Here is a 25,521-nt window from a genome sequence, read left to right as displayed (position 1 = left end):
AGGAAAGAAGGAAGGAAGGAAGGAAGGAAGGAAGGAAGGAAGGAAGGAAAGGAGGAAGGAAGGAAGGAGGAAGGAAAGGAGGAAGGAAGGAAGGAAAGGAGGAAGGAAGGAAGGAAGGGAGGGAGGGAGGGAGGGAGGAAGAAGGAAGGAAGGAAAGGAGGAAGGACGCGAGGAGGAAGGAAGGAAAGGAGGGAGGGAGGAAGGAAGGGAGGAAAGGAAAAGAAAGAAGGAAGGAAGGTAGGAGGGAGAAAGGAAAAGAGGAAGGGGGAAGGAACGAAAGAAGGAAGGTAGGAAGGTGGGGGGGGGGGAAGGAAGGAAGGAAGGAAGGAAGGAAGTAGAGAAGGAGGGAGGAAGGAAGGACAGAAGAAAGGAAGAAAGGTGGATGGAGGAAGGAAAGACGGGAGGGAGGAAAGAGAGAGGAAGGAAAGAAAGAGAGAAGGAGGGAGGGAGGGAGGGCGGGAGGGAGGACAGAAGGAAGGAAGGAAGGGAGGAAAGAAGGAACAGTCAAAACAGACGGGGTCAATTTGACCCAGGAGGACGACAGGAAGGTTAATGCAGGTGTTATTTAAAGTTAGAGTTCCAGAGCTTTTAGTGCCAATCACTGTTTGCTTTCTCAGTTTTGCTTCACTGAACAGTGATTTTTTTTTTTACTCTGTCCACCGTCTGTCAGCGCCACAGGATTCAGAGATGAAGAGCAGAAGTGTATGAAGCATCATCCTCACCTGCTCTGTTGGCTGTTACAGTGAGCAGTTCTGCATGTAACACTATTCTAAGTTATAATGGCAGTAGGATAAACAACAGTAAATATAGACTTATGCTTCAGTTGTATAATGATTTTCAGAATCTCAGCTCACCATCCATTCATCTGCTGATTCATTCTCCATTCATCACCTCTTATAATTTGACATCATTCGGCATTTTGTCTTTAAAAAGTTAGAAAATAATTTTAAAATGTCCACAGTCATTTTGCAGAGTTAATGGAGACATCTACAATATGAGAAAGAACAACAGCTGAAATGATTAACTGATATTCAAAATGACGATGACAGTATTTTCAGACTTGTTTCAATCAGATCAGTTACATAACTTGGATAAGGTTTTCCTTCAGGTTGGTTTGTTGTTTTCAAACCCAGCTTGGAAACGGTTTGATATTAGAATGTGGTTCAACCCAGTACTGATCCCAAAAATCTCCATTAGACCTGTCACCATATATCGTCTCAGAAATAATCACGATAACAGTATTATTGTCATTTGATGATGATTTTATACCAGTGATATAATGGTAATATTATAGCATAATAACGTAAGGGGGGTATCTTATCTTTAATTCTTCTGCAGTCTTAATGAGGGAACATTCAGGAGTTACACCACCATTAAAGCTGATAATGACCTTTACAATCAGTCTGTTTCTCATCTCTACCATTTATTGTTTTTTGTAATATACAATTGATCAATGTTGTCAGCTATGAAAAATCCTTCAATTAAACTGAATCCAATCCATACATTTTGATCAGATGGGCTTCCATTGAGAATTACATTCCTTTTTATGGTATTGTAATGAGATGGGGAATGGGTTTTGTACCACTTCCAAATCAGCTCCTGTAATTTGGCTTTGGTTAAAAAAAGCCTCAGAGCAGCTCTTCAGAGGTTGGACCTGGTCTGAAATGGATGATGTGAACCTGACATGCTGTACATGAATCATTTTCTTTCAAAAGAGGCCTGATCTGAAAGGCAGCTGAGGACCTGGGGATGATTCCAGTGGATTTGAACAGCATGATGGGACATCAATCAATGAACTGACGTCAATTAGAGAGTTGGTGCTCATTATTATCATACCACAAGATCTAGTGGAGAATATCCAACAAGTGCTCCAAACTAAACTACAAGAAAAGAAAGCAACCCATCACAGTCTGACAGATTGACAGTTTGACAGTCAATCATGATTAAACACTTCTATCTGCTACACCATTGAAGTGTTGCTCAAGTGCTCGTTGATTGATTGCTGATTGATCGATTATGCCGATCAAGCTTTAAATAAGCCCATTCAGGTTTTCTGCCTCTCCCTACACTACACTGTAAATGAAAAGAGTAGAATAAGTATAGAAACTGGCTAAAAATACATTTTTCTTACTTTTTTTTTTGGATGGAACAGAACTGGAATTGTAGTGAGCGAAAAGGAACATATGATTGGTTGATGCTTCACCGCTTCATTGGAGCGTTGAGCAATGAGGCCAGCTCAACTTTGATTTGTAGCTCTTCATGCCTGTCACACAGCGACGAGTGTCGGGCGTCGGTTTGTGGCTTCATATCACCCAGCAGTCTGAACACACACACTAATCCTTTACTTAACATTTTAAAACTCAATGAAAACTCCTCAGGAAGCAAAGTGAAACAAAAAAAGTTCTGGTTTTCTATCTGTTTCAAACACACACACGTACATGCACACAGACAATCTCAGACACCAGCAGCCAATCAGCATTGTAGTTTAATTGGTGCCTACAGGCAGGCATGGCACAGGACGTGAGGAAGGGAGACAAAGTTGAGCTCTGACAACCCCAATCAAGCTGGTATGAATAAAAACACTTCCTATGAATGCAGAGAAATGGATACTTTATATTCTAGTGTGTGTGTGTGTGTGTGTGTGTGTTGGGCTGAGTTTCTGTGCATGACTGTCTACATTTATAATCAACGCACAGGCGCCATTTTTATCCATATTACCTATACTGTACGTTGGCCTCGGGTATCCTTCTGTATATTTAATCTTCCATTCTCTTGGCGTTGGTCTCTGATAAGCAGATTTCTACATGACCACAGCTGTTGAATATGTTATTACTATTTCATTTAAGACGGCTGGGCAGAAAGGTCAGTGCTTCTAGTTAATTTTTCATTTAAATGCCTAACATATCCCAGCGTACCTCCTGTCAATGAATAGATACATCAGCCCACCTGTCCTTGAGCTGCAAAACATGAAGAATTTAGTCTGTGAGGAGAGAATTCGAGTGGATTTTTGACGGTCAAAACGGCGTTCAAGGGGGTTTTCCTGACGATAGAAAACAACAGGCCACATAAAAATAATGAGAAGTGCTGCAAAGTATTATAAACTTAAGTATAAATCCATCAGTGTCTCTTATATCTGTCACCACTCTCCAATGAAGAGAAGATTAGTAAAGTGAATTTAGAGGACCATATGCTCTGCTGGAACCCATTCAAACATCTGCAATACTTAGACCTTAAGAACTCGCCACTTGTACAAAACATGGATGAGCTACAAAGCCAAAAATCTTCATTCCAGACCTCATTTTTCTTTGGTCGTGAGCCTGAGCTGTGACCAAAAGGAGCTGCAGATACATTTGACCTGTTGTGAGATGACGTTTTATCATTTCAAGTAGAGTTGGCTGGCATTCAATCTGGGTGACAGACAGAGTGAAGAGTCTAGTAATTTGGAAGGGCTTCAATATTTGGAAGAATATTAAAGCATTGCACCTTCACACTGAGAGGTGCACATGCCCTCTGGCTCATTCTATTAGCGCGATTTCCAGGCACAAGGGACTCAGAGGAAATACTAAACATGGAGTTATGCTTCTAAGAAGATGCATGCAGTGGTGGAAGAAGTATCCAGATGTTTTACTTAAGTAACAATACAGCAAAACAACATTACTTAGTAACAAGTCCTGCATGAAAACACCACTTAATAGTTAAAGTTAAAGTATTACAGTAAAAATACTGCAGTATCATGAGTGATGTAGTATGCAGTATTACAGTAAAAGTACTGCAGTATTATGCGTGATGTAGTATGCAGTATTACAGTAAAAGTACTGCAGTATTATGAGTGATGTAGTATGCAGTAATACAGTAAAAGTAGTGATATATTATTATATGACATCATTAGATTATTAATAGTGAAGCATCAGTGTTAGAGCAGCATGTTACTGTTGTAGCTGCTGGAGGTGGAGCTAGTTTATACTACTTTATATACAATTAGCTAGTTTATACTACTTTATATACAGTTAGCTAGTTTACACTACTTTATATACAGTTAGCTAGTTTACACTACTTTATAGACCGTTAGCTAGTTTATACTACTTTATATACAGTTAGCTAGTTTACACTACTTTATATACAGTTAGCTAGTTTACACTACTTTATAGACCGTTAGCTAGTTTATACTACTTTATATACAGTTAGCTAGTTTACACTACTTTATATACCGTTAACTACAGTAGTTTAAACTACTTTATATACAGTTAGCTAGTTTACACTACTTTATATACCGTTAACTAGTTTACACTACTTTATATACAGTTAGCTAGTTTACACTATTTTATATACCGTGAGCTAGTTTACACTACTTTATATACCGTTAGCTAGTTTATACTACTTTATATTCAGTTAGCTAGTTTACACTACTTTATACACAGTTAGCTAGTTTACACTACTTTATATACAGTCAGCTAGCTTAGTCCAGCGGTTCCCAACCTAGGGTTTTGGCCCCTCCATAGGGTCAGCAGATAAATGTGAGGGGTGGTGAGATGAGAGGGAAGATGAAAAAACAAAGTTCAGATTAAACAGTCATAGTTTTTGTACAAAGTACAAATATTTACTATTTGAATGAATTTCTAAGAATAGAAAATGACATGCAAATGACTTTCTGGTGATAGATTGTAATCTAAATATTCATGGAGTTGTAGTTTCTCATTTCTCACAGTCTGCATTATTGATTAGCTCATATCTCACTTCTACATCTTGTGACATGATGTGTCTCTCTATCTTTCTGGATCTATGAGTCCCCTTTAGACCCACTCCCCCCTTATCTGGTGGAGGCTGGTGACCCACAGTCTGCTGTATCATGGGTGGGAACATGAATACTATTGAGATTAATGCACAAGTGAAGCTAATGTTAGAGGACTGCTAGGAGAAGTTTCAGTCAGTGTCACACTGGACTGACGTGAAGGGACCACATCTGTCTGAACACCTGTGTTCTGCTACGCTGGGGGAAAAATCCTCACTTTTCTATACTTGATGCAAGAAGTAAAGAGGACAGCATCAATAAAATCTGCATGTTTTAGGGAATATAACCTTTAATTTGAGATGGAGATAGGCTGATCGATGTAACTGTATGGCCCCACTGTGCTGTGTGTTTAACTTGGCCTCATTAGCAAGACTTTCTGCAGTAAATGTTTAAGATTCAAGAAGAAGAGGTCAGCATCCAAAAACAACATCTGTGCTTCCTCCATCGCAGACATGTTGATTTATATTCAGTTTGTATCAGTGCTGATGACTGCTGTATGGATACACAGACAACACAAAAGTAAGGCAGACTCTACTCAGCTAATGAGGTGTAATGAATTCTTCCTGAATAATTCATAATCATACACTGGAAAGTGCTGTGGAATAAGAGAAGAGATTCAAACTGTAGAAAAAGAGATCCATCTTTACATTTTAAACTGGAAAAGTGTTCTACTGAGAATCATTCACAATAAGAGCAAGCAGGCAATGTGTTAGAAATTACAGAAAGACAGACAGACAGACAGATAGACAGATAGATAGATAGATAGATAGTTCTATTTATGCCCAATTTTTAGCACAAATGATTGCAAACAAAAATTTCACTAAAACCAAAAATGAAACAGTAATCAAAGCTCTCCTCCCCAAATAAAGCCATCAACACACTAGAAAAAGCAGCAGGACCATAATGAACGTTTTAATTCTTTTCTGAATGAAAAGTCTTCAGAGTGGCGCAGCAGCAACAGTGACTTTGAAATGATTTCACGGCACGCTGTGAATAAAACCTCTGCTTGAGCAACAGTTCAGTAAATGAGAGCAATGCTACTTAACACACTGCTGTTCATATCTCTGAGGACATGAACACTTTTTATTCATCCTTTTTTTTTTTATTGCTTCACTAGACTTCACTTCATTAGGCAGAACACAACAGAAATGAGGAGAGAACGGAGAGCAAAGTTCAACCCCTGCTTTGGTGTCTTTAATTCATTCTAATGAATTGAACTTTTTAGGTAGAGGTTACAAATACTCAGCAAAACAATTAGAAGGTCTTCTGAATGGAAGATGAAAATTTTTCTGTGAGTCTGCAGTTGCTTTTATGAAATACATTTTCATATGTATTCTTGTTATAATTTGTATGTATATGTGTATTATATTGATATTGCATATTTTTACAATCTGGTATAGATACACAACTAATTTGAAAGGAAATATAATACTGCCCTGGTTATATTTTTTATTAAGTCATTGAGAGTTGATAATTAACATGTTTTTTCCCACATCTTAAAAAGTGGATGTAAAAAGTATCAGCACAATTCCTGTTTTCCTACAACTTCCATTAATATAATTCATTGCAAACCAATTTGTAGGAGACAGTGTAGATTTCATTAGCCTTGTTTTAAGCTGCATCACTTAATGTATTTGATTGAACATCTGTTTTAATTTAGTGTCTTGGGGAAGCTGCTGAGCTCCACTGATGCCCTCTGAGAACATGTCTTCCTTTGTGTGTAAGAGTTAGTGCTTCATACTGCTGTACTTTCTCTGCAAATGTTTTGTGAGAAAGAAAATAGATTCGACACGTTTTGTTTTTTTTAGACCTCAAGGATCCACACAATGTGTTTTGGTGAGCAACGCTGACGGTAAACAGAAACTTTGTTTGCAGTATAAATCCACAGGGCACCTTTGAGCTTGTAAAAAATAAAGCTTCAAGCTTGTGAAAACTGTAGTGTATATAATACGTTTTGTGGCTCTGGAGGAGATTACAAATTTATAACAGACAGCCTGTGTTACAAACTGATAATGTGGAGTTTGAAAGATGCTGGAGTTTACCAGGGCAGGGATGTAGGAGTCTGAGCTCTAGAGGCATAAAGCCAGGATATCTACTAGGTCTGTGACAATGATTATCGACTTCTCGTACAATAGCGATATTATCAGCATCCTCATGTCTATATATGGACTTATCATATGATGCATGGACATGACTTTGATCATTTTGTTTCACCTCAGTATTGCCACACTTCACATTAGCAGCTAAGAGGCTATTGTGTCTATTGTAACTGTATGCTATTATATTATCATTATATCAGTGGTATAAAACGATGTTAGGATGACAATAATATCGTTTATCGAGATTATTTCTGAGACAATATATCGTCCAACAAAAGTAGATATCAGGACAGGCTTATTATCTGCCACTTCATTTTTTGGCCAATCTGTCTCCTGTGAGTCTTCCTTACTTCATTGAAGTGCAATACTAAATGGATTAACCCGTTAAAAGACAGTGAGATTTAACTGACAATATTGATTCATCATTAGCTAATTGAAGTGATCTATACTACAGTGTTTGTTCACATGAAGCTCTCAGCCTTACCAGAGTTTAGTTTCTCATGACACCACACATACAGTATTCTTACATTATAATATTTTTAATCAGTGAACCATTGTTTTTTTTTCTACTACCAAAATCTGTCAAATTTAAAGATGCGGCACATCAGCACCAAAATATCGTCTCTTTGCGGCTGTCATCCAACAACACTGCAGTCAGCCTTGAAAAATCTATATTATGATACTGTGCTGTCGATTAATTCAGTAGCTGCTGCATTTCAATGTTATTATTTACACTCTTGTTTTGTAGTTGTTTCGATTTTAATAAGAGGAAAGAATAGCCAGAGTGCTGCTTATGTAAGCCTCTCTGAAGAGGAAATGAAGTGAAGTGAAAGGAAATGAAATATTTCTGCTGATTAAAGTTCGGACTGTTCCATGGTAAGTGGATGTGAGTGTGTGTGTGTGTGTGTGTGTGTCCATGTAAGTACCTCCTATACAGATATGTACCGTATATTATCTGCATGGAGAGATGAAAGAGGTGCTGCTGCATGATAAAGTGTGTCTTTGTATGAGAGAGAGAGAGTAGAGGGCACACAGAGCACTGTAGGGGGGGAGCAAGAGAGAGAGAAAGAGAGAGAGGGGGAAGAAAAAAAAGGCAAGTGAGTAAGAGACAAGGGAGAAGAGTGAGGAGAGAGATGGGGAGACGGAGAGAAACATGTTTGTCAGCATGTTTCCTGCTATGGTGGAGATTAAACAGCTTTCGGCAAGTCAGCATACACTTAGACTAACAAGTCTATCTCTCTCTCTCTCTCTCTCTCTCTCTCTCTCTCTCACTCACTCTCTCTCTCTCACTCTCTCTCTCTCTCTCTCTCTATCACACCCACCAGAAATGTCCTCGAACGTCTCCTTGACACTGGGGCTCATCGACAGCAGGAGCGCAGCTGATAAGCGGGAAGAAAAGGAGATGGAACAACCGCAATGCATCTCTGCTCTCGCAAACACACACATGCACACACACATGGAGTTTGTAGGCAAACACACACATCGAACCAAGAAGCTGCAACCTCCTGATTTCTGATTCAAGGCAGGATCTTGCTTTCTCTCCTTCTTTCTCACACACACACACACACACACACACACACACGCACGCACGAGCTGACAGAAAAGCTTCAGGTTAGGAGTCATGTCAAAAACGTTGGTCTAGGTTGGAGGAAGAGTTAAGACGCCGTGCTTTGAGTTCGAAAAAAGAAATAAAAATCCACAGTGTGTCTCAGAACATCAGATGTGGTTGTAAGATGTAGTTATTTTGTCCAACTACTGTTTCCGAAGGTCAAAAAACTCACTAGAAAATATATAAGAAACTATAGTGGCCACAAGCTACATGACCTGGAGAGTAAATGAGCTCTTCTAAGATAAGACGTTCTTTTATTTGACTCTTCTATCTTTTCCTCCCAACAGGTGGCACATGCAGGCTGAGCGGGAGCTGCGGGGAGTAGAGGAGCTCTGCAGTTTCGTGATATTGTCTAGACTGATTCTGAGTGTTCTTTTTCTTATGTACTGTAGCCTCAATTCATATAATGAGATAAGAAAAATGTTACTTTTAATTTTCTAGCAATTAAGAGTACTACTGCAGCACCAGCCTCTAACCTTAACACATAGAATGAATCCAGTTGATGTGAGGTGTGACTGATTATATATACACCAACAACATTATACACAGATGATATGTATAATAGGCTAAGTACTTGAATGGTAAATGTATGCTCTTTTCTCATTTCAAGTCAAATAAAGTGTATAGAAAAAGTGTACTAACAGAAGTATGTGATTTGAGACACAGTGCGGAGTGGCTAACTGATCGCTGGTTTATTAAAAGTTTATTAATATTAAATTTATCACATGTCCAAATTGCACCAAATTCGACAGGACGCTCCCCTTTCTCCCCAGTTGATCGGTTAATTAGTTCAAGAGATAGGTGAAGGACATACATACATACAGAGATTCTTCACTTTATATAGAGAGATATAGCAGATATAGGAGATACATACTTACAGTGCTGTGTCTTGGTTTATGAATATATTTATCTATAACAAGGTTTTGAAACAATGTGAATGGATGAATGAATATAAATATACATTTCATTCATTGAATTTATATTCATTTATACTGAATATAAAGAATGAAAAAAATGAATAAAATATAGTACAACAATAACCAGCATAAATGTATGAGAAAATCATTCTTTTTTACAGTGAGAGAAACCAATCACCCACACTGATTCATATGTGTCTTGATTGATCTTTTTTTTTTTCATTTTTATATTTTATCCTTTGTAAATCAATTTTAATTCAGTTTCCAAGTTTGAAGTGAATGGAAATGTGTGATCAAATCAATCAAACACTCCATTTGATTATGGATCCACTTTTTCATGAAGCCAATTAAGGCTGGAGCTGAACCGTTCCATTGTGATCTTTTTGAAGTGGCGACGTCCTGTTTGTGGGTTTATATGTGAAGATGGGAAGTGTAACAATATACAAAGACTCTGTAGGAAATTACATTTTTTGACAAAGGGGAATAATTATATGCTGATTATTTTCATGACATCAAAAGCAAAGTGCATTTTTTTTTCTAACATCAATTCCCTCCAAACGCTGAAGCAAATTATTTACAGCACTGCAGCATTGCTCAGATCAGCTCACAAATGATTTCAAAGCTCCATTAAAAACACCAGTTGAGATTAACAGCAGGTATGAACATTTTCACACACTGCTGTACAAACTGCAAATACAATAAAATGATTTTGATTATGATTAATGACTCCACTTTAAACATGGAGATAACCAGGTACTACATATAGTAATATGACATATTCTACATGTCAAATTAGAATCACAATGATGCAGAAATCATACAATAATCATTTCTATAAAGCAGTCCAGCTCATTGATTAACAACACTGCCAACATGGGCCTGTTAAAAAAATACAGTTTAACATTTCAAATGAAATCAAATTTCACCTTGAACTGATGTAATGTGATTTCAGCAACAAGGAAGCCCTAATTCGGTAAATCTATGTAACATAATAGAGGAACTTAAACTTCTATTATGTTGTGTTATTTTGCTTGGTTTTACTTTCTTTTATCCCATCAAATGTTGAAAAAATTAAAAAGAAACATCAACTTCCTAATTCTGTCTTTCAACTTCCTGCGTGTACTGAAAGCAGGGATATGTTGTATTATGAATATTGACATCAGCAACTTCTGGGCACCTTGAACCTACATTTGAGCAAATATCTGACCTGTTTTATAACATAATGTACACTGTGAAGGATTTATGAGGCTAAAAGAACACTAGGAACCATATTCTAACATCATCAAACAACTATATATAATATTGTAAGATCGTAGCCTCTAGGTATGAACTTGAAACTGCATCCCAGGCTGTCAATGAGGCTTTACTCCCCCTAACGTAATAACAGTTTAATAATGGTGGATATTTGCAGCTGCTCTTTACAGGCAGATAATATTCCACAGATAAACCACAGTAACCTTTGAATATATTGTGTGAACCTCAATTCTCACATCTCCTCCCGTTATCTGTGCAAACCTACTTTAAATGCACACATGTTAAGTGCAGAAGGTGGTAATTATTCACAAGGTATACCAGACTGTGATTTACACTTTTAAAAATATATTCCCATGCAAATGTAGTGAAAAACACGTGAAAAGAATTCTATAATGCACATTTCAATCCGCTGTTATGCAAATATGTTGGAGTTGCAACAAGACATCATCGTTGAAAGAGCTGCAGTTAAACCTCAAATGATGGAAAAACGATGTGGTGAACGTTACAGCGTCCTCATCACTCCACACAGAAGGATTTTGTCTGCTGCTGGATGTTTATGTCACATGTCTCTAAGTCTTAAGTTTCCATTGCAGTTTGTTGCATTTTGCTTTCATCATCACCAACTTTTCACCCTCAGCCTAAAACACTTTTTTTCAGTATTTTGTGTTTTTGGTGAATGGGAATGCGCCATTTTGTTGAGTTTGAAATGGAAAGCAAACAGCAAACAGCATGGTAGATCAGTTCTATTTAGTACAACAGTCAGGACAGAAATCTTGCAGTAGAAAAGAAAGAGGACAATACATTTTAAACGGTAATAAAAAGCCTTCAGAGTCCATCATGTGAAAAGATGGAGGTAGAGTAAGCAAGGGTAACGACATAGAGTGCAGACCCCTGTGTTGTTACATTTCACTCACAGTGGGTATGGTTGCCCACAGCCTACATTCCAGTTCCCTGTAGAGCATCTGAACGCACACACACTAACACACACACACACGCATAGAGCAGCACCGCACTGCTGAGAGCTACATTATTCCCTTATCGCTTCCCAGGCCATGAAAATACTATGAATTTACTAACCATGACCCAGAAACACACACATTCACTGCATCTGTGCTTCCCCCCCTACCCAAATCTTACAAATAAAAGAACACACACACACACACACACACACACACACACACACACACACACAGTATACAGTAGATATGCGCGAACACGTACCACAGTCCTGGCATGCATACATATATAGTGAATAAAAAGCAAAGTCCAAAGCCTTGTAATTCATACACACACACACACACACACACACACACACACACACACACACACACAGACACACACACACACACATTCTGTCTTCCAGAAAAAAGTCTTCATATCACACACATCTACACACCATGGTCACTTTTGGGGACATTACACAGACTTTCCCTTTTTTCCCCCAAAAGTAGCCTATGACAGACCACACACACACACACACACACACACACACACACACACACACACACACACACACACACACACACACACACAGTATACAGTTAATATGTATGAACACATACCACAACCCTGACATGCATACATAAACACTAAGTATAAAGCAAAAGCCCAATACCTGGTAACTCACACACACGCATTCTGTCTTCCACAGAAAAAGTGTTCATATCACACACATACACACACACACCATTAATCACCTTTAGGGACATTACATAGGCTTAACCTAACCCTAACCTTAATCACTGACCCAAAAATCATCCTTTTTCCAAATGGGGACACGGCTTTTGTCCCTGTTTACACAAGCTGTCTCCAATTAACTGGCCATAACTCTGAAATGTGTCCCCAAAAGTAGCCTATGCCAGATCACACACACAATATAAAGTAAATATGCATGAACACACATTCTGTCTAGCACAGAAGAAGTATTCATATCACACACACACACACACACACACACACACACAGTCATTTTTAGGGACATCACATAAACCTACCCTAACCTTAACCACTGACTCAAAATTCAGCCTTTTCCCAAGTAGGGACACGGTTTTTGTACCCAGTTGAACAAGCCGTACTCAAATTTACAGGTACTAAGTCTGAAAATTGTCCCCAAAAGTAGCCTATGACAGATCACACACACACACACACACACACACACACACACACACACACACACACACACACACACACACACACACACACACACACACACACACACACACACACACACACACACACACACACACACACACACACAGTGACCTCTCTAAAAGACACCTGTAATTACAGCTCTTTCTCATGTCGGGCACAGCTTGAGTAACATTCAAGTCACACCTGTATTATGTTGGTTAATAGCTGTCATTTAACTGATTTTCAATCTTTCCATCAGTTTCCAGACATTCTTTTGAAATCGCAACGTTGTCCTTCGTGACGTTAGGCCATCATCATCCGGTGCAGTGAGCGTTAACAGTCTATCCACTTTTTTAAAAAGCTAAATTTAGCCAGATGTGCCAGCAGCAAGAGCTTCACTCATCACACTGGGTGACGGAGCACTTTCTTTGAAGGACAAGAAGCCAGGGTGAGTGTTTTGAGTGCAACAATTATTACAGTGATGTTGGAAGAGTTAATTGATTTGTTGCAGCTTGTTGTGGGTCAAGTTCCGGTGAGTTACTACCGCAACAGCACCTTCCCTTTCATGACAGTTTTTCTTCACATGTTTACACCCCTTGTGCATGAATGAGAGATGATCACGGAGGTAAACTGAAGCATCTGTGAGCAACATGAATGTTTATGAGGAGTATCCCTTGAGGATTGGGTTCCTGCACCGCAGCGATGGAGCGACTGCAACAGCCTCTCTGTTGTCATGCATCATGCATTTCATAACACCGTGCAGACACAGAGACACACAAACCAAAAAAAAAAAAAAAACGAATGCCGCTTCTCATCCTTTTCATTCGAGCCTTCATTCATATTCTCCTTTACAACTTTTCTTTTCACTGTAGATGCTCTGATGTGTCAGGTTTTGTGGCCGAAACTGAATGTGAGAGCTTTTGAAAGACAAAAATACGTCAGCCGCTACTGAAAGAACCTCCGTAAATTTCACTGAAAACGCAGGTTCTGTTTTTTGATCAACAGACGAGGGCGATTGAGACTGATATCTTACTTCTTCTGTTGAGACATTACAAAGATCTGTTTCATTCTTTAATCTAATCTAAATCTAATCTCTATGCTTTAAACATCACTGAGAAAAAGGATTTGACCAGGCGTCCAGTAAGAACATGGACTAATGTAATGTAATTAATGTGTGTTGTGTGGTATTTGCAGCACTGTGGTTAAATGGTTTATACCTTTTTAGCATATGTCCTAATGTTGCCCCATTTAGCCCTAATCTAATGTTTTTCATGTGTTCTGTTTGTAGCTTCTGTATGCTATGTGATTAGGCTTAGTGTAGGTTTTCTACATTAGTAGAGGGTTAGTGTAGTGTTTCTACATTAGTAGAGGGTTAGTGTAGGGTTTCTACATTAGTAGAGGGTTAGTGTAGGGTTTCTACATTAGTAGAGGGTTAGTGTAGGGTTTCTACATTAGTAGAGGGTTAGTGTAGGGTTTCTACATTAGTAGAGGATTAGTGTAGGGTTTCTACATTAGTAGAGGGTTAGTGTAGGGTTTCTACATTAGTAGAGGGTTAGTGTAGGGTTTCTACATTAGTAGAGGGTTAGTGTAGGGTTTCTACATTAGTAGAGGCTTAGTGTAGGGTTTCTACATTAGTAGAGGGTTAGTGTAGGGTTTCTACATTAGTAGAGGGTTAGTGTAGGGTTTCTACATTAGTAGAGGGTTAGTGTAGGGTTTCTACATTAGTAGAGGGTTAGTGTAGGGTTTCTACATTAGTAGAGAGTTAGTGTAGTGTTTCTACATTAGTAGAGGCTTAGTGTAGGGTTTCTACATTAGTAGAGGGTTAGTGTAGGGTTTCTACATTAGTAGAGGGTTAGTGTAGGGTTTCTACATTAGTAGAGGGTTAGTGTAGGGTTCCTACATTAGTAGAGGGTTAGTGTAGGGTTTCTACAGTAGTAGAGGGTTAGTGTAGGGTTTCTACAGTAGTAGAGGGTTAGTGTAGGGTTTCTACATTAGTAGAGGGTTAGTGTAGGGTTTCTACATTAGTAGAGGGTTAGTGTAGGGTTTCTACATTAGTAGAGGGTTAGTGTAGGGTTTCTACATTAGTAGAGGCTTAGTGTAGGGTTTCTACATTAGTAGAGGGTTAGTGTAGGGTTTCTACATTAGTAGAGGGTTAGTGTAGGGTTTCTACATTAGTACGGGGTTAGTGTAGGGTTTCTACAGTAGTAGAGGGTTAGTGTAGGGTTTCTACATTAGTAGAGGGTTAGTGTAGGGTTTCTACATTAGTAGAGGGTTAGTGTAGGGTTTCTACATTAGTAGAGGGTTAGTGTAGGGTTTCTACAGTAGTAGAGGGTTAGTGTAGGGTTTCTACATTAGTACGGGGTTAGTGTAGGGTTTCTACAGTAGTAGAGGGTTAGTGTAGGGTTTCTACATTAGTAGAGGGTTAGTGTAGGGTTTCTACATTAGTAGAGGGTTAGTGTAGGGTTTCTACATTAGTGGAGGGTTACTGTAGGGTTCCAGATTTCCATTTAATGTTAATTTTATGAATGTAAAAACAGTGTGTGCAGAATCTATGCATTATGTTCTTCCAGGTTATATCTCAGGTTTCAATGAAATGTCAACAATATCAGGTCGTAGGTTGTGGATGATGTAGCAGTAATGAGAGAAAACAGTCAAAAATGTCATGTTTGAAATCTTTGAGACCAAGATTTCATGACAACCACCCATCCAGTGGGAATACTGGTCTTAGAGCTATTATAGACCCTGGTTCTTAAGGTTAATTTCTGACACAGAATCCACCAAAGACATGATTGTCATGTTAATTGACACATACTGTATCATTTGATGACTAAAGCATACAGTATATCAGATTCTCATTACAGAATAGAAACACAATAATTTAAGGCCTTTTACATAATAATACAGTTATTTGAACAACTGTTACATATTATAAATGGATTGTTTAGCAATAGCTTCAATCACTTATCTGATCTGATATGAATCTAATTATCTTTGGATCACTCTGATGCTGAGCTCCACTGTGTGTTTAATTTATTCATTTAAATGATGTCAGTTCAATATAAATTGCAATGTGAAGTAATCAATCCCTCATTAACAGTGTCTGTACCTTTGTGTTGTTGGGTCTCTCCACTTTGTCGTCCTTCTCTTTTTTCTTCTCACGTTCCTTCTGTAGAGGAAAAAAGAAAGAAAAAAAAGAAAAGGGTGTGAAATCCCTTCAGTCCCTTCAATATTCTGTTCTTGGCAGAAGTACAATGGAGCCTCAAAGACTTAGGTTTTGGCCATTCAATATAAAGATTCGACTATTTGTTCCTCTTTTTTTCATATAGATTATCTGACAATCAGAAAATCCATCAGCATGAGTTGCAGTGATGATTTCCACCATATTTAACATGGTCAAATGCATGGGGACAGATTTTTAAGCATTAAAAAAAATCAATAAAACATAAAAACTGCATATGATGCAAGATTTGAATTGCAGCCTATTTGAATTACCATATAATGTTGGGCTACCTTATGGATTTGTCAGAATAATGAGACAGGCAGCACAGATGCATTTCTGTTTAAATCAACGTCTTATAGCCTCATTATATATTTTTACTTCCATTTTTAGCCATTATCTCTGAAATGATTACACATCTATTCACCTATAGCTTGTTATTCAAATACATTGTGTGTGCTGCAGATTCTTTTTACTCTCAACAGTTGACAAACCAGAATGATTATAGCTGCTGAGGGCAAAAGTGTATTTCTATCAGTCTGCTTCCTATAGACACTAGTAGTGAGATGTTGTGTTTTCTTTACAAGCACATCAAGGAATGACACAGATTCTCTCCACAGTACACTAATGAAAATTTCATAGTTGACATGCTAGAATTTAGGAGTGTACTGAAAGCCTCCGAGTCATCAACGGCACCAGAGAGTATGAAAAATATATCATCTATGTCAATAACCAACATTTCATGATGCACATATTCGTCTTCAAACTATCTGTTAAACAAATTGGCATCGTTAGGGAAACATGAACTCCCATACTGACTCCTTTTATATGTATGTATGTCATGAAGTTCATTTCTTTGTTATGTTTTGTGTTAATTGTTTTTTTATTGATATTTATTAATCTGGATTGTATTACTCTCTCTATATATTCTATTGCTATACGTTTCTGGTCTTGGGCATTCAGTTTTATATATTGATGACCTTTCACCTCATGACACTAGTTATTACTTCTACTGATTATTGTGGTCACACCTCCTTCATTACAGGAGTCGAATCTGCTCAGTTCATTTATGTATTCTCTCTGTCTCTCTTATTACTTTTACTTATTGCATTATTATTCTATTCTTTTTTATAAATATGTATATATAAAGATATATTTTGTGTGTGGATTGTTGTACCACTTTTTTTGTTTTATCTTGCCTATGTTAAGCACTTTGTGACCTATGTCTGTGAAAAGCGCTATAAAACACATTTTCCTTTTTACTTTAATTTTACTGTTCATATAAATGACCATTTCTCCTGCTTTTATATTACGTTGATGATGGCTTCTAGCTGAAACGCACTGGTTGTTGTCCACAATAAATATGAAGACTAAAGTTCTGTGAGTGTCTGTGTTTTGTTCGTTTTGTTCTGTAAAAATAAAAACAAATAAATAAATCTACATAAGAATAGAGAATAGAAAAGAAGAAATGACTTAAATTGGAATTATGTTTAGATGAAAATAGAAATGTTTGCTTTAATAACTTCTCATTTCCAATAGGCTTATTACACTATTTAAGTGTAAATGAATAAATAAACATTAAACACTTGTTTAAAATTTTAAATGACAAAAAAAAAAAAGAGCTGAACTCGATGAATCTCATTGGACGGAGTGCTTTCTGACAGATGACTCATTGGAGCAGACCTAATGAACACTCTTCCAGCATACATGCAGTATGTCACACTGATGAATGACATGTTCTCGCCTGTCCTGCTACACCATAACTAGCACAATGCTTAAGCATGCGGCAAGCAGCTTCCTAATGGTAAAGATTTGTTGTACTTCATTGCAGGTTTAAGTCAATTAGATCTCATTCCTTAATGTGATTTTAATGTTCTCGCAATGCAGATTTAATGTGCAGACATTATTAGCGTGCGGAGAGTTGATGTAGCGTTTTCAGGTTGATGGATCTGTCTTGCTTTGTTATATGTAAATGAGCGGGTGTTGATGCCAGCCACCAACAGGCTTGAGCTAATGACTGTCAGAATGCCAGAGAGGAAAGCTTTAGCTTAGTGGATGAAGCCTACAATCTCACCATTATAGTAACAATCACAGTCTGTTGCTCCCTGCGTCTCAATTCACAACACAATTACTTTATTGGCTGTTTATTGTTGTATGCTGAGATTGTTATTTGTCTTGAGAAGATAATAAAAATAGCGTATAATCATTAATTTTTCAAATGATGTAAAACAGAAGTACAATACAAAAATATAAAGTTTATTAATATTGTAAAGTTACTATCTGCTCTGCTCTTTTCTACTTAGGGGAAGTAGTTTTTGGACTTTAAGACCAAAACCAAACCAAAACAGAGCATATTAAAAAAACAGTCACACATAAAGCTTGGGTCAAATGTCAAGGCATGCTGAAGGAAGAGAAAAGTTTCTTTTATGCTTGAATTTTAAATTATTGAGCTTTTTCTTAGGACTTTATGACAGGGTCATGAAGGAAACAATGGCCACTGTTAACAAATGAGCCCAATTGCAGATACAGGCTTCTATACTGGTTAAACTGGTTAAACTAAAATGACTGCTGACTTAATATTCATGCATCCACACAGCATGTGAGCTATATTTTGCCTGCTTGTTTCTTAGAATAACCATCAGAAGTGCTGTATATAATATTCTAGGCTCTGGAAGGCACCAAGTGTCTGACTCTATTAACTATGAGCTAATGAGGCTACCATTGGCCAATTTGCTCCAGCAGCATTTAGCAGGCTGTTATACTCCCATTTGATCATCACTAATAAAACACAGCAAATTACAGAGGAGGGGGGGGGGGGGGGGGGGGATCATCCTCCACATAATACATTGGTTATGTTTCTAACTTTGGTTATTTAATCAGTGCATGTCTACACTGCCAGCACAACCTTAAAGGGGACACACTGTTTTTTTTATATAGCGCAGCATATGTACTGTCATTTTATTTTACTGTCTGAATTCTGTGAAATATGGTGTGAAATATATGCAATGTAACATGCCCTCAGAAAAAACCATCTACCATGGCTTGGACTACTTTCTGCTAACAATCCCTTAATGCAATGTGTCACATTTTATAGATGTTAAACGGACCGTAATGCAACACTACAGCTGTCAGTGGTGATGCAAAATGACAGTGATCCATAAGTGACTGAATTCTGAAATTACTGCTCGTTATGGACAAATAACACTGATGATGCCACAGTGACATCAATGAGGGCTCAAAGCATGGATGTATTACAGGAGCTGATAGGGCGCCATCACTCAGCCTGTCAGCTGACTTTTCCCCAGTGGCCACTTGCATTATTGCTGCAGCCTAAAAAGCATATTTCCCATAGACCACCATTGTAAAAGAGACGTCTGCCTGTCAACGTAATGTAATGTGTGCATTCTTGAGGTCTTTACTTTACTTAACCCTCCTGTTATGCTCCCGGGTCAAATTGACCCATCTGTTTTGACTCTTCCTTCCGTCCTTCCTTTCTTCCTCCTTTCCTTCCTTCCTCCTTTCCTTCCTCCCTCCTTTCCTTCCTTCCTTCCTCCCTCCTTTCCTTCCCTCCTTCCCTCCTTTCCTTCCTTCCTTCCTCCCTTCTTCCTCCCTTCTTCCTTCATTCCTTCCTTCCTTCCTTCCTTCTTCCTCCCTTCTTCCTTCCTTCCTTCCTCCTTTCCTTCCTTCCTTCCTTCCTTCCTTCCTTCCCTCCCTCCTTCCTCCTTTCCTTCCTTCCTCCCTTCTTCCTTCATTCCTTCCTTCCTTCGTTCCTTCCTACCTTCCTTCCTTCTTCCTCCCTTCTTCCTTCATTCCTTCCTACCTTCCTTCCCTCCTTCCTCCTTTCCTTCCTTCATACCTTCCTTCCCTCCTTTCCTTCCTTCCTTCCTTCCTCCCTTCTTCCTTCTTCTTACCTTCCTTCCTTCCTTCCTTCCTTCCTCCCTCCCTTCTTCCTTCTTCTTACCTTCCTTCCTTCCTTCCTTCCTCCCTCCCTCCCTTCCTTGACTGGAACACAACAGGAGGGTTAATACTTTTTTTTGGTCAAAAATTTGCAAAGCTGAATTTTTTAATATTTTAAATCCTGCATTGTTTACATCCATGTTTGCTTGCTTGCAGCCTTCTTCACTGCCTTTGTGGGCCACATTGTTACACTTTGGGTGCTTTCACACCACTAGTTTGATTATTTGGTCCGCACCAGGCAGTAAAATTGTTACTAAGTAGCGTAGAGGCTGTGGTGTGGTCCGCGTTCACACCTGCAAACGAATCAAGATTGGTCTGATTGATGTTCCCTCATCTTCCGGTAGGTCGGCGTTTGGTGCAAAGTCAAGCAGACCGAGACCACCTCTTTTTGGAGGTCTCGGTCCACTTGATTTAGTGCGCACCCGAGTGTAATTGATGCTTTCACACCAACGAAAACGAACCAAACTAAGAGCTTTTGGTCCAAATGGACTGTTTAGTGCGCACCAACTGCTGTTGGTGTGAAAGCGCCCTTATTTTTGCACATTACCTAATAGAGACTAGTCAAAACCTCCAAAGGCCACTTTTAATCTGTCTCTCAGAAGTCCCAGCTTTGTGGAAGAACAACACAAAATTGTTGGATACCAGTTTGAATTAATTGAGAACAAACTAAGAGAAATGAAAAAGATGTTTCATCTTCTTTCTTCTTGTTACATCACACCCAAAAGTTACCCACGTGTGACAAGATACAGTATGTCTGAATAAAGCATTCAATCTGTGAGTTTAAAAGAAAAACACTGACACAGGGGACATGGCAACAACACCACCACCACCACCACAACAACAACAACAAATCTACATGACAACACCACAGCAAGAGCAAGCCACCAGCACACCACAGAACACAGAGGAGAACCTGCACCTCCTGTCTGCTCCTGTCAGCCTGGGAGGATGGTGAGGTGGCGAGAGAGGCAGCTTCAGATGACTTCTGCTGAAAGACAAGAGGATTTCAGACGGAGGGTGAGACAGACGTGAGAGACAAAGAGAAGAAGAAACAGATGAAGACAGATAAAACGGAACAAGGAGAATAGAGAAGGAACAGAGTGCTTCGCAGGGGGGAGGAGAGACAACCACAGAGAGAACAAAGTTAATTAATAAGAATGAAGGAGGATTTTCTCCGCTACAGCAGAGTGCTCAAGCCAAGGTTATATTCAGCCTTCGAGCTGAACAGGAAGAATGATGTCAAAATTAGGTCTCACAAAAACACACACACACACACACACGCACACACACACACAGTTATAGTGTGTGGAGATGACCTCTATTAACCTGCTGTTGACCTGTAGAAAGACTGAGAGGAGGGCTTGAATTGAACTCTGCAGTCAACCAGCAACAGTAGCCAGTTGTTTTCATGAGCCATTTTTATTTCCCTGCTCATCACTGTTTTATAGAGTAGGAAACAGTGATCCATCAGGGAGACTACAAACCTATGACCCCATGGCCATTTTGGAACAAGTTAAGACAAATGTGAACCTTAAGAAAGAAGAATATAAGGTCATTTCTTTTTTCTTTACTTTAAAGCTGCATTATTGACTGTTGTGGCCACTAGAGGGCAGCGGTGCAGGCTGAAAACACATCTATGACTTACTACCACTTTATATATTTGGTAGTCCAGAAGACCAGAAGTTTCACCTTTAATTCAAGCAATGTATCATACATTGCATGAATTAAAGGTATGAAATAAAACTTCTGGTTATTCCATTCACTGAACTCACATCTGCTAAAGGTTTATTCTCTATAGCAAAAGGAAAGACTGGAAGTAGCATCAATAATGAACAAAGGGTACCATGGGGTTTTTCATCAGGTGGACAACATTGGTCCAGTTAAAGTTTCGATCACAATCAGTATTTCTTTGTCTGTGTGGATACCACAAAAGAGAGGTAAACTCACAATGTAAAGTGAAGTATCAGTGTCTTTCTATCAGTCACCAGAATTTGATTTTTCTCTTGCAGATCCAACTATCAAATCAGTGAGGTACCTGTACACTCACAACACACAGGCTCCAAATGAAAAAATGTCTTACTACTAGATAGTCATTAAAATTGTCTGCTGTTCGGGAAGCTAAAAGAAATGGCCTGCTGCAGCAGAACCCTACACTGATAATAGCAGTGACTAAACCAAATCAGTACGTTCATGGGCCACAACCAAAACAATAAGCCATAAGAGAGCTATAAAAAAATGATGAGTAAAGCTGAGGGAAACTGCAGATTCTCTATGGTTTCATTAATAGAAGCAACAGACTTTATTTAATCAGTTGTTAATATAAAAATGTAGATTAGTGCTGTGTATTAAACGCGCATAGAGGTTTCCATTGTATCAGATGTATAGTGAGGCAGCCAAGCTCAATATGTTTTTCATCATCATCATCATCATTATTTTATTTATTTAAACCTCAGAAAATGCATTGAGGGAGAACCCTAATTTTCAATAGTGCCAAGGTAAAGGCTAGGGCTGTTGGAACAAATTTTGGGCGACACAAAAGTAGTCAACTTTAAAGCAGAAAGAGTGACTGACTGGCAAGAGTTAAGGCGATTTTGAGGCTGAACATTGAGGACGTTAAACAGGTGGGCGAAATCACACTGTAACAGTTCGGACTGCTGCCTAGGAAATTTGTTCAGAGATGAATAATAATGTTTTCTACTTCAGAATGGTTTTATTATGTCTGCAACTTTGTCTACAATGTCAAGTATTTGTGCCAGGGAAACAGACAGTATGAGGCTTTCTTAAGGGAACATAATAATTGCATTGGGGGCACCCCCGATTGAGAATCTTCAGGCTGACTAGGGGCAGCCTCTAGACCTTCGGCGGTGACAGAGCAGGATGGTGGATGGTGGTGTCATAATCCGAACAGACAGTTAGTTAGAGTTATTTCTCCACAGACAGAGATTATCACAGTGCCAGATGGGGAGAAAAATAAAGATGGAGAGATGGGAACAGGAGGGATATATTAAAATGAAAAAAAGTCAAGAAAAGATCATTCCCAATACCACACTTGCATGCATAGCTTACAACCACTTTCAGGTTGAGGAGACTCAAGAGCAAACTTAAACTAACTAAGCATTGTGTGTTTTTTTAAGGATGGTCAGAATCCTGGCTTGTGCTTGTCACAGCTTGGCACACACAAAATCTGCCATGAAAGCAGTTCCTGAACTAACACTGTCTACACTTATTACTGCCATTAGAATATTAAAAGTATTATAAGATATGGTATCACAGCCAGGCATGGCAACTTGAGGGTACAGTTGGAATTACAGATTGCTAGTCTAGCTACAGACTGTTATGAGAATTAGGTGGGTTAAAAAACACCAAACAACTATATGAATTGTATATGCATGAATTATATGAATTATTTATGAGCAGTCTATTATCAGACAGGCACAGAATATAGTGTCTGATCCAGCTCACATTCTCCACTCCGATTTCCAGCAAGATCATGCTGAACCATTGTAAACATTCATTCCTGTCCGTCCACTAAGCTTCTCAACACTAACATGAAATGTAGATGTTGCTCAGAAGGTGTGTATGTATACTGTATGTACAGGCAAACTGTCGTATATATGTATGTGCAAATTGTCGATGTGTATGGAAGCAATACGTTGACATTTTTTCTTTTACAATGCAGTATGTATGATTATTTCTTCTGTGGAACTGTAGGACAGAGTATATAAGGATATATCTTATCTTAGTTTATCTCATCGCTGTCAGTCTGTTTCCAGAATTATCCCTATCAAACCTGATAAATACCCCATCAGCTGCTTCACCACAGACCTTGTTTAATCCTCCCTGGCTGCAATGAGTTAGTGAACAGATTTAACCAAACAGTTGTGATGCTACCTTGGCCTTGTCTTTATCATTTCTTTGTTTATTCTTGCCATCTGGCTGTTTGCTGCCTTTCTACATGCGCCGCAGCTTCAGATACCTCCCTAGAGATTTGTGCCTCGTCTTCACTTTATGCCTCTTTACGAAACAGCAGAACAAATTGGATCATTGCAAAAAATGGTGAAAGTAATCAAGCCATTTAAAAACTTTATATATGTATGGAGTTTTTTTTGCAGTCCATTTCAGGGGTGAAACAGTATTGAGGGTAGACACCAGGTACAGTTCACACAGTGACAAAGTTTGAGCAACCCTAATGGCTACACAAAGTTTAAGTCTGTAGAATCTGTAAGGACAATTATTTTTGAATACCATGTACAAGAATCAAAGCTCACCTCTCCAATACACAGTATTTCAAGGGGTAGTTAGAACTGGTACTCGTGGCTACATAACACAGGCCACATGATTACTACTACTTCATATTGGGTACCATCACCTCCAATGGTGAAAGTAGTATGAGTCTCTGGCTAAAAATTACAACAAAGGCGACAATGACCTCATTGAAATGGTTTAAGAGTGCTCCATTGCCAACTTCAGCAGCTCTCTACAGAGCAAATCACACATAGGCTCAGGTGTCCTGCGCGGGTCCAATATTGCAAACTCATTATCCGCTTACTCATTGCTGTATCTCTAAATAAATTCCAAGCTGACCTACATGATATATGTGTGCTTCATTATCCATCATTACTATTACAACTGCTGATATTCCAAATAAGGAATTTGGGAGTCAGCTTAACACTCTGGAAACATTCCCCGCTGACTTGGACCGAAGTGAATGCTAGCTTCCTAGGATCGCTGAATGGTGCTACTTTAGCTACAATGTGCTAACAGAGCAACTATTGCAACCAAGTAACATTAAACTTGTTAAAAGATTGCAACAATAGTCCAACTCAGTGCAAGTCCCAGAGCCGGAGAAAACAGCAACTGTCCAATCACAACCAATCAACCATTGATCACAGCTGTCAATCAAAAATCTTTTTAATGGAGCAATCATTTCCAAAATGACCACAAGCACTCATATTAGGAGGTCCCAAATTTAGCATTGAGCATGAGAATTTACTGTATTTCCGCATTGGCTTCAACCTCAGGCCTTGGTACTTGCCGCTTGTTCTGGAGCCCGGCTACAGAGTTCCAGTAGTTTTATACCATATCATAACTGTGCATACTCTGCTGCTTTTGCTTCTGTCTGAAGTTTAAAAATGAAAGTAGGGAATGCAAATCAATTATGGAACAATATTACAGCCCCATTTTGGATGGCTGATAAAATACAACAAGCACTCCTCAGCTATTAACTGTTAAAGCCTGCCAGAGAAAAATGAATTTGCAAATAGAGGTTACAATACTAGTATAAACCCCTCCTCACCTCCTTCATGCCATGCCCTCCTCCTTTCTCACCACCTCCTCCTTTTACTCTCTAAACTACCTTAGGGTGCCAACTGACACTGACTGTGTCTTTCTGAGGGCAGAACAGAATACTGTTTTCTCCATTTTTCATCTTTCTCCATTTCCATCTTTTTTCCCTCCCTCCTCAAATGTTAAGGCATCAAACGACTTGCTTGTTCTTGTTGCCTGTGGTGGTGAAAAGAGAGCAGTTGAGATGTGAATTCAGAGCATTT

General features: G+C 38.7%; 1 protein-coding gene across 1 annotated transcript in view; it reads right to left on the bottom strand.

The window, feature by feature from the left end:
- The window catches only part of smap1 (small ArfGAP 1), a 118,893-nt gene that overhangs the window by 49,781 nt on the left and 43,591 nt on the right, over window positions 1–25,521 (bottom strand). Inside the window, exons 5-6 of the mRNA XM_053332956.1 lie at window positions 20,892–20,960; window positions 15,905–15,964 (exon numbers count right to left, since the gene is read on the bottom strand). Of these exons, the coding sequence (XP_053188931.1) occupies window positions 15,905–15,964; window positions 20,892–20,960 (129 nt within the window). The remainder of the gene's footprint in view (window positions 1–15,904; window positions 15,965–20,891; window positions 20,961–25,521) is intronic.

Source organism: Scomber japonicus, chromosome 14 (assembly GCF_027409825.1).
Source record: "Scomber japonicus isolate fScoJap1 chromosome 14, fScoJap1.pri, whole genome shotgun sequence".
Taxonomy (NCBI): Eukaryota; Metazoa; Chordata; class Actinopteri; order Scombriformes; family Scombridae; genus Scomber; species Scomber japonicus.
The sequence above is the reverse complement of the archived record's forward strand: the minus strand, read 5'-3'. Positions and strand labels throughout refer to the sequence as shown.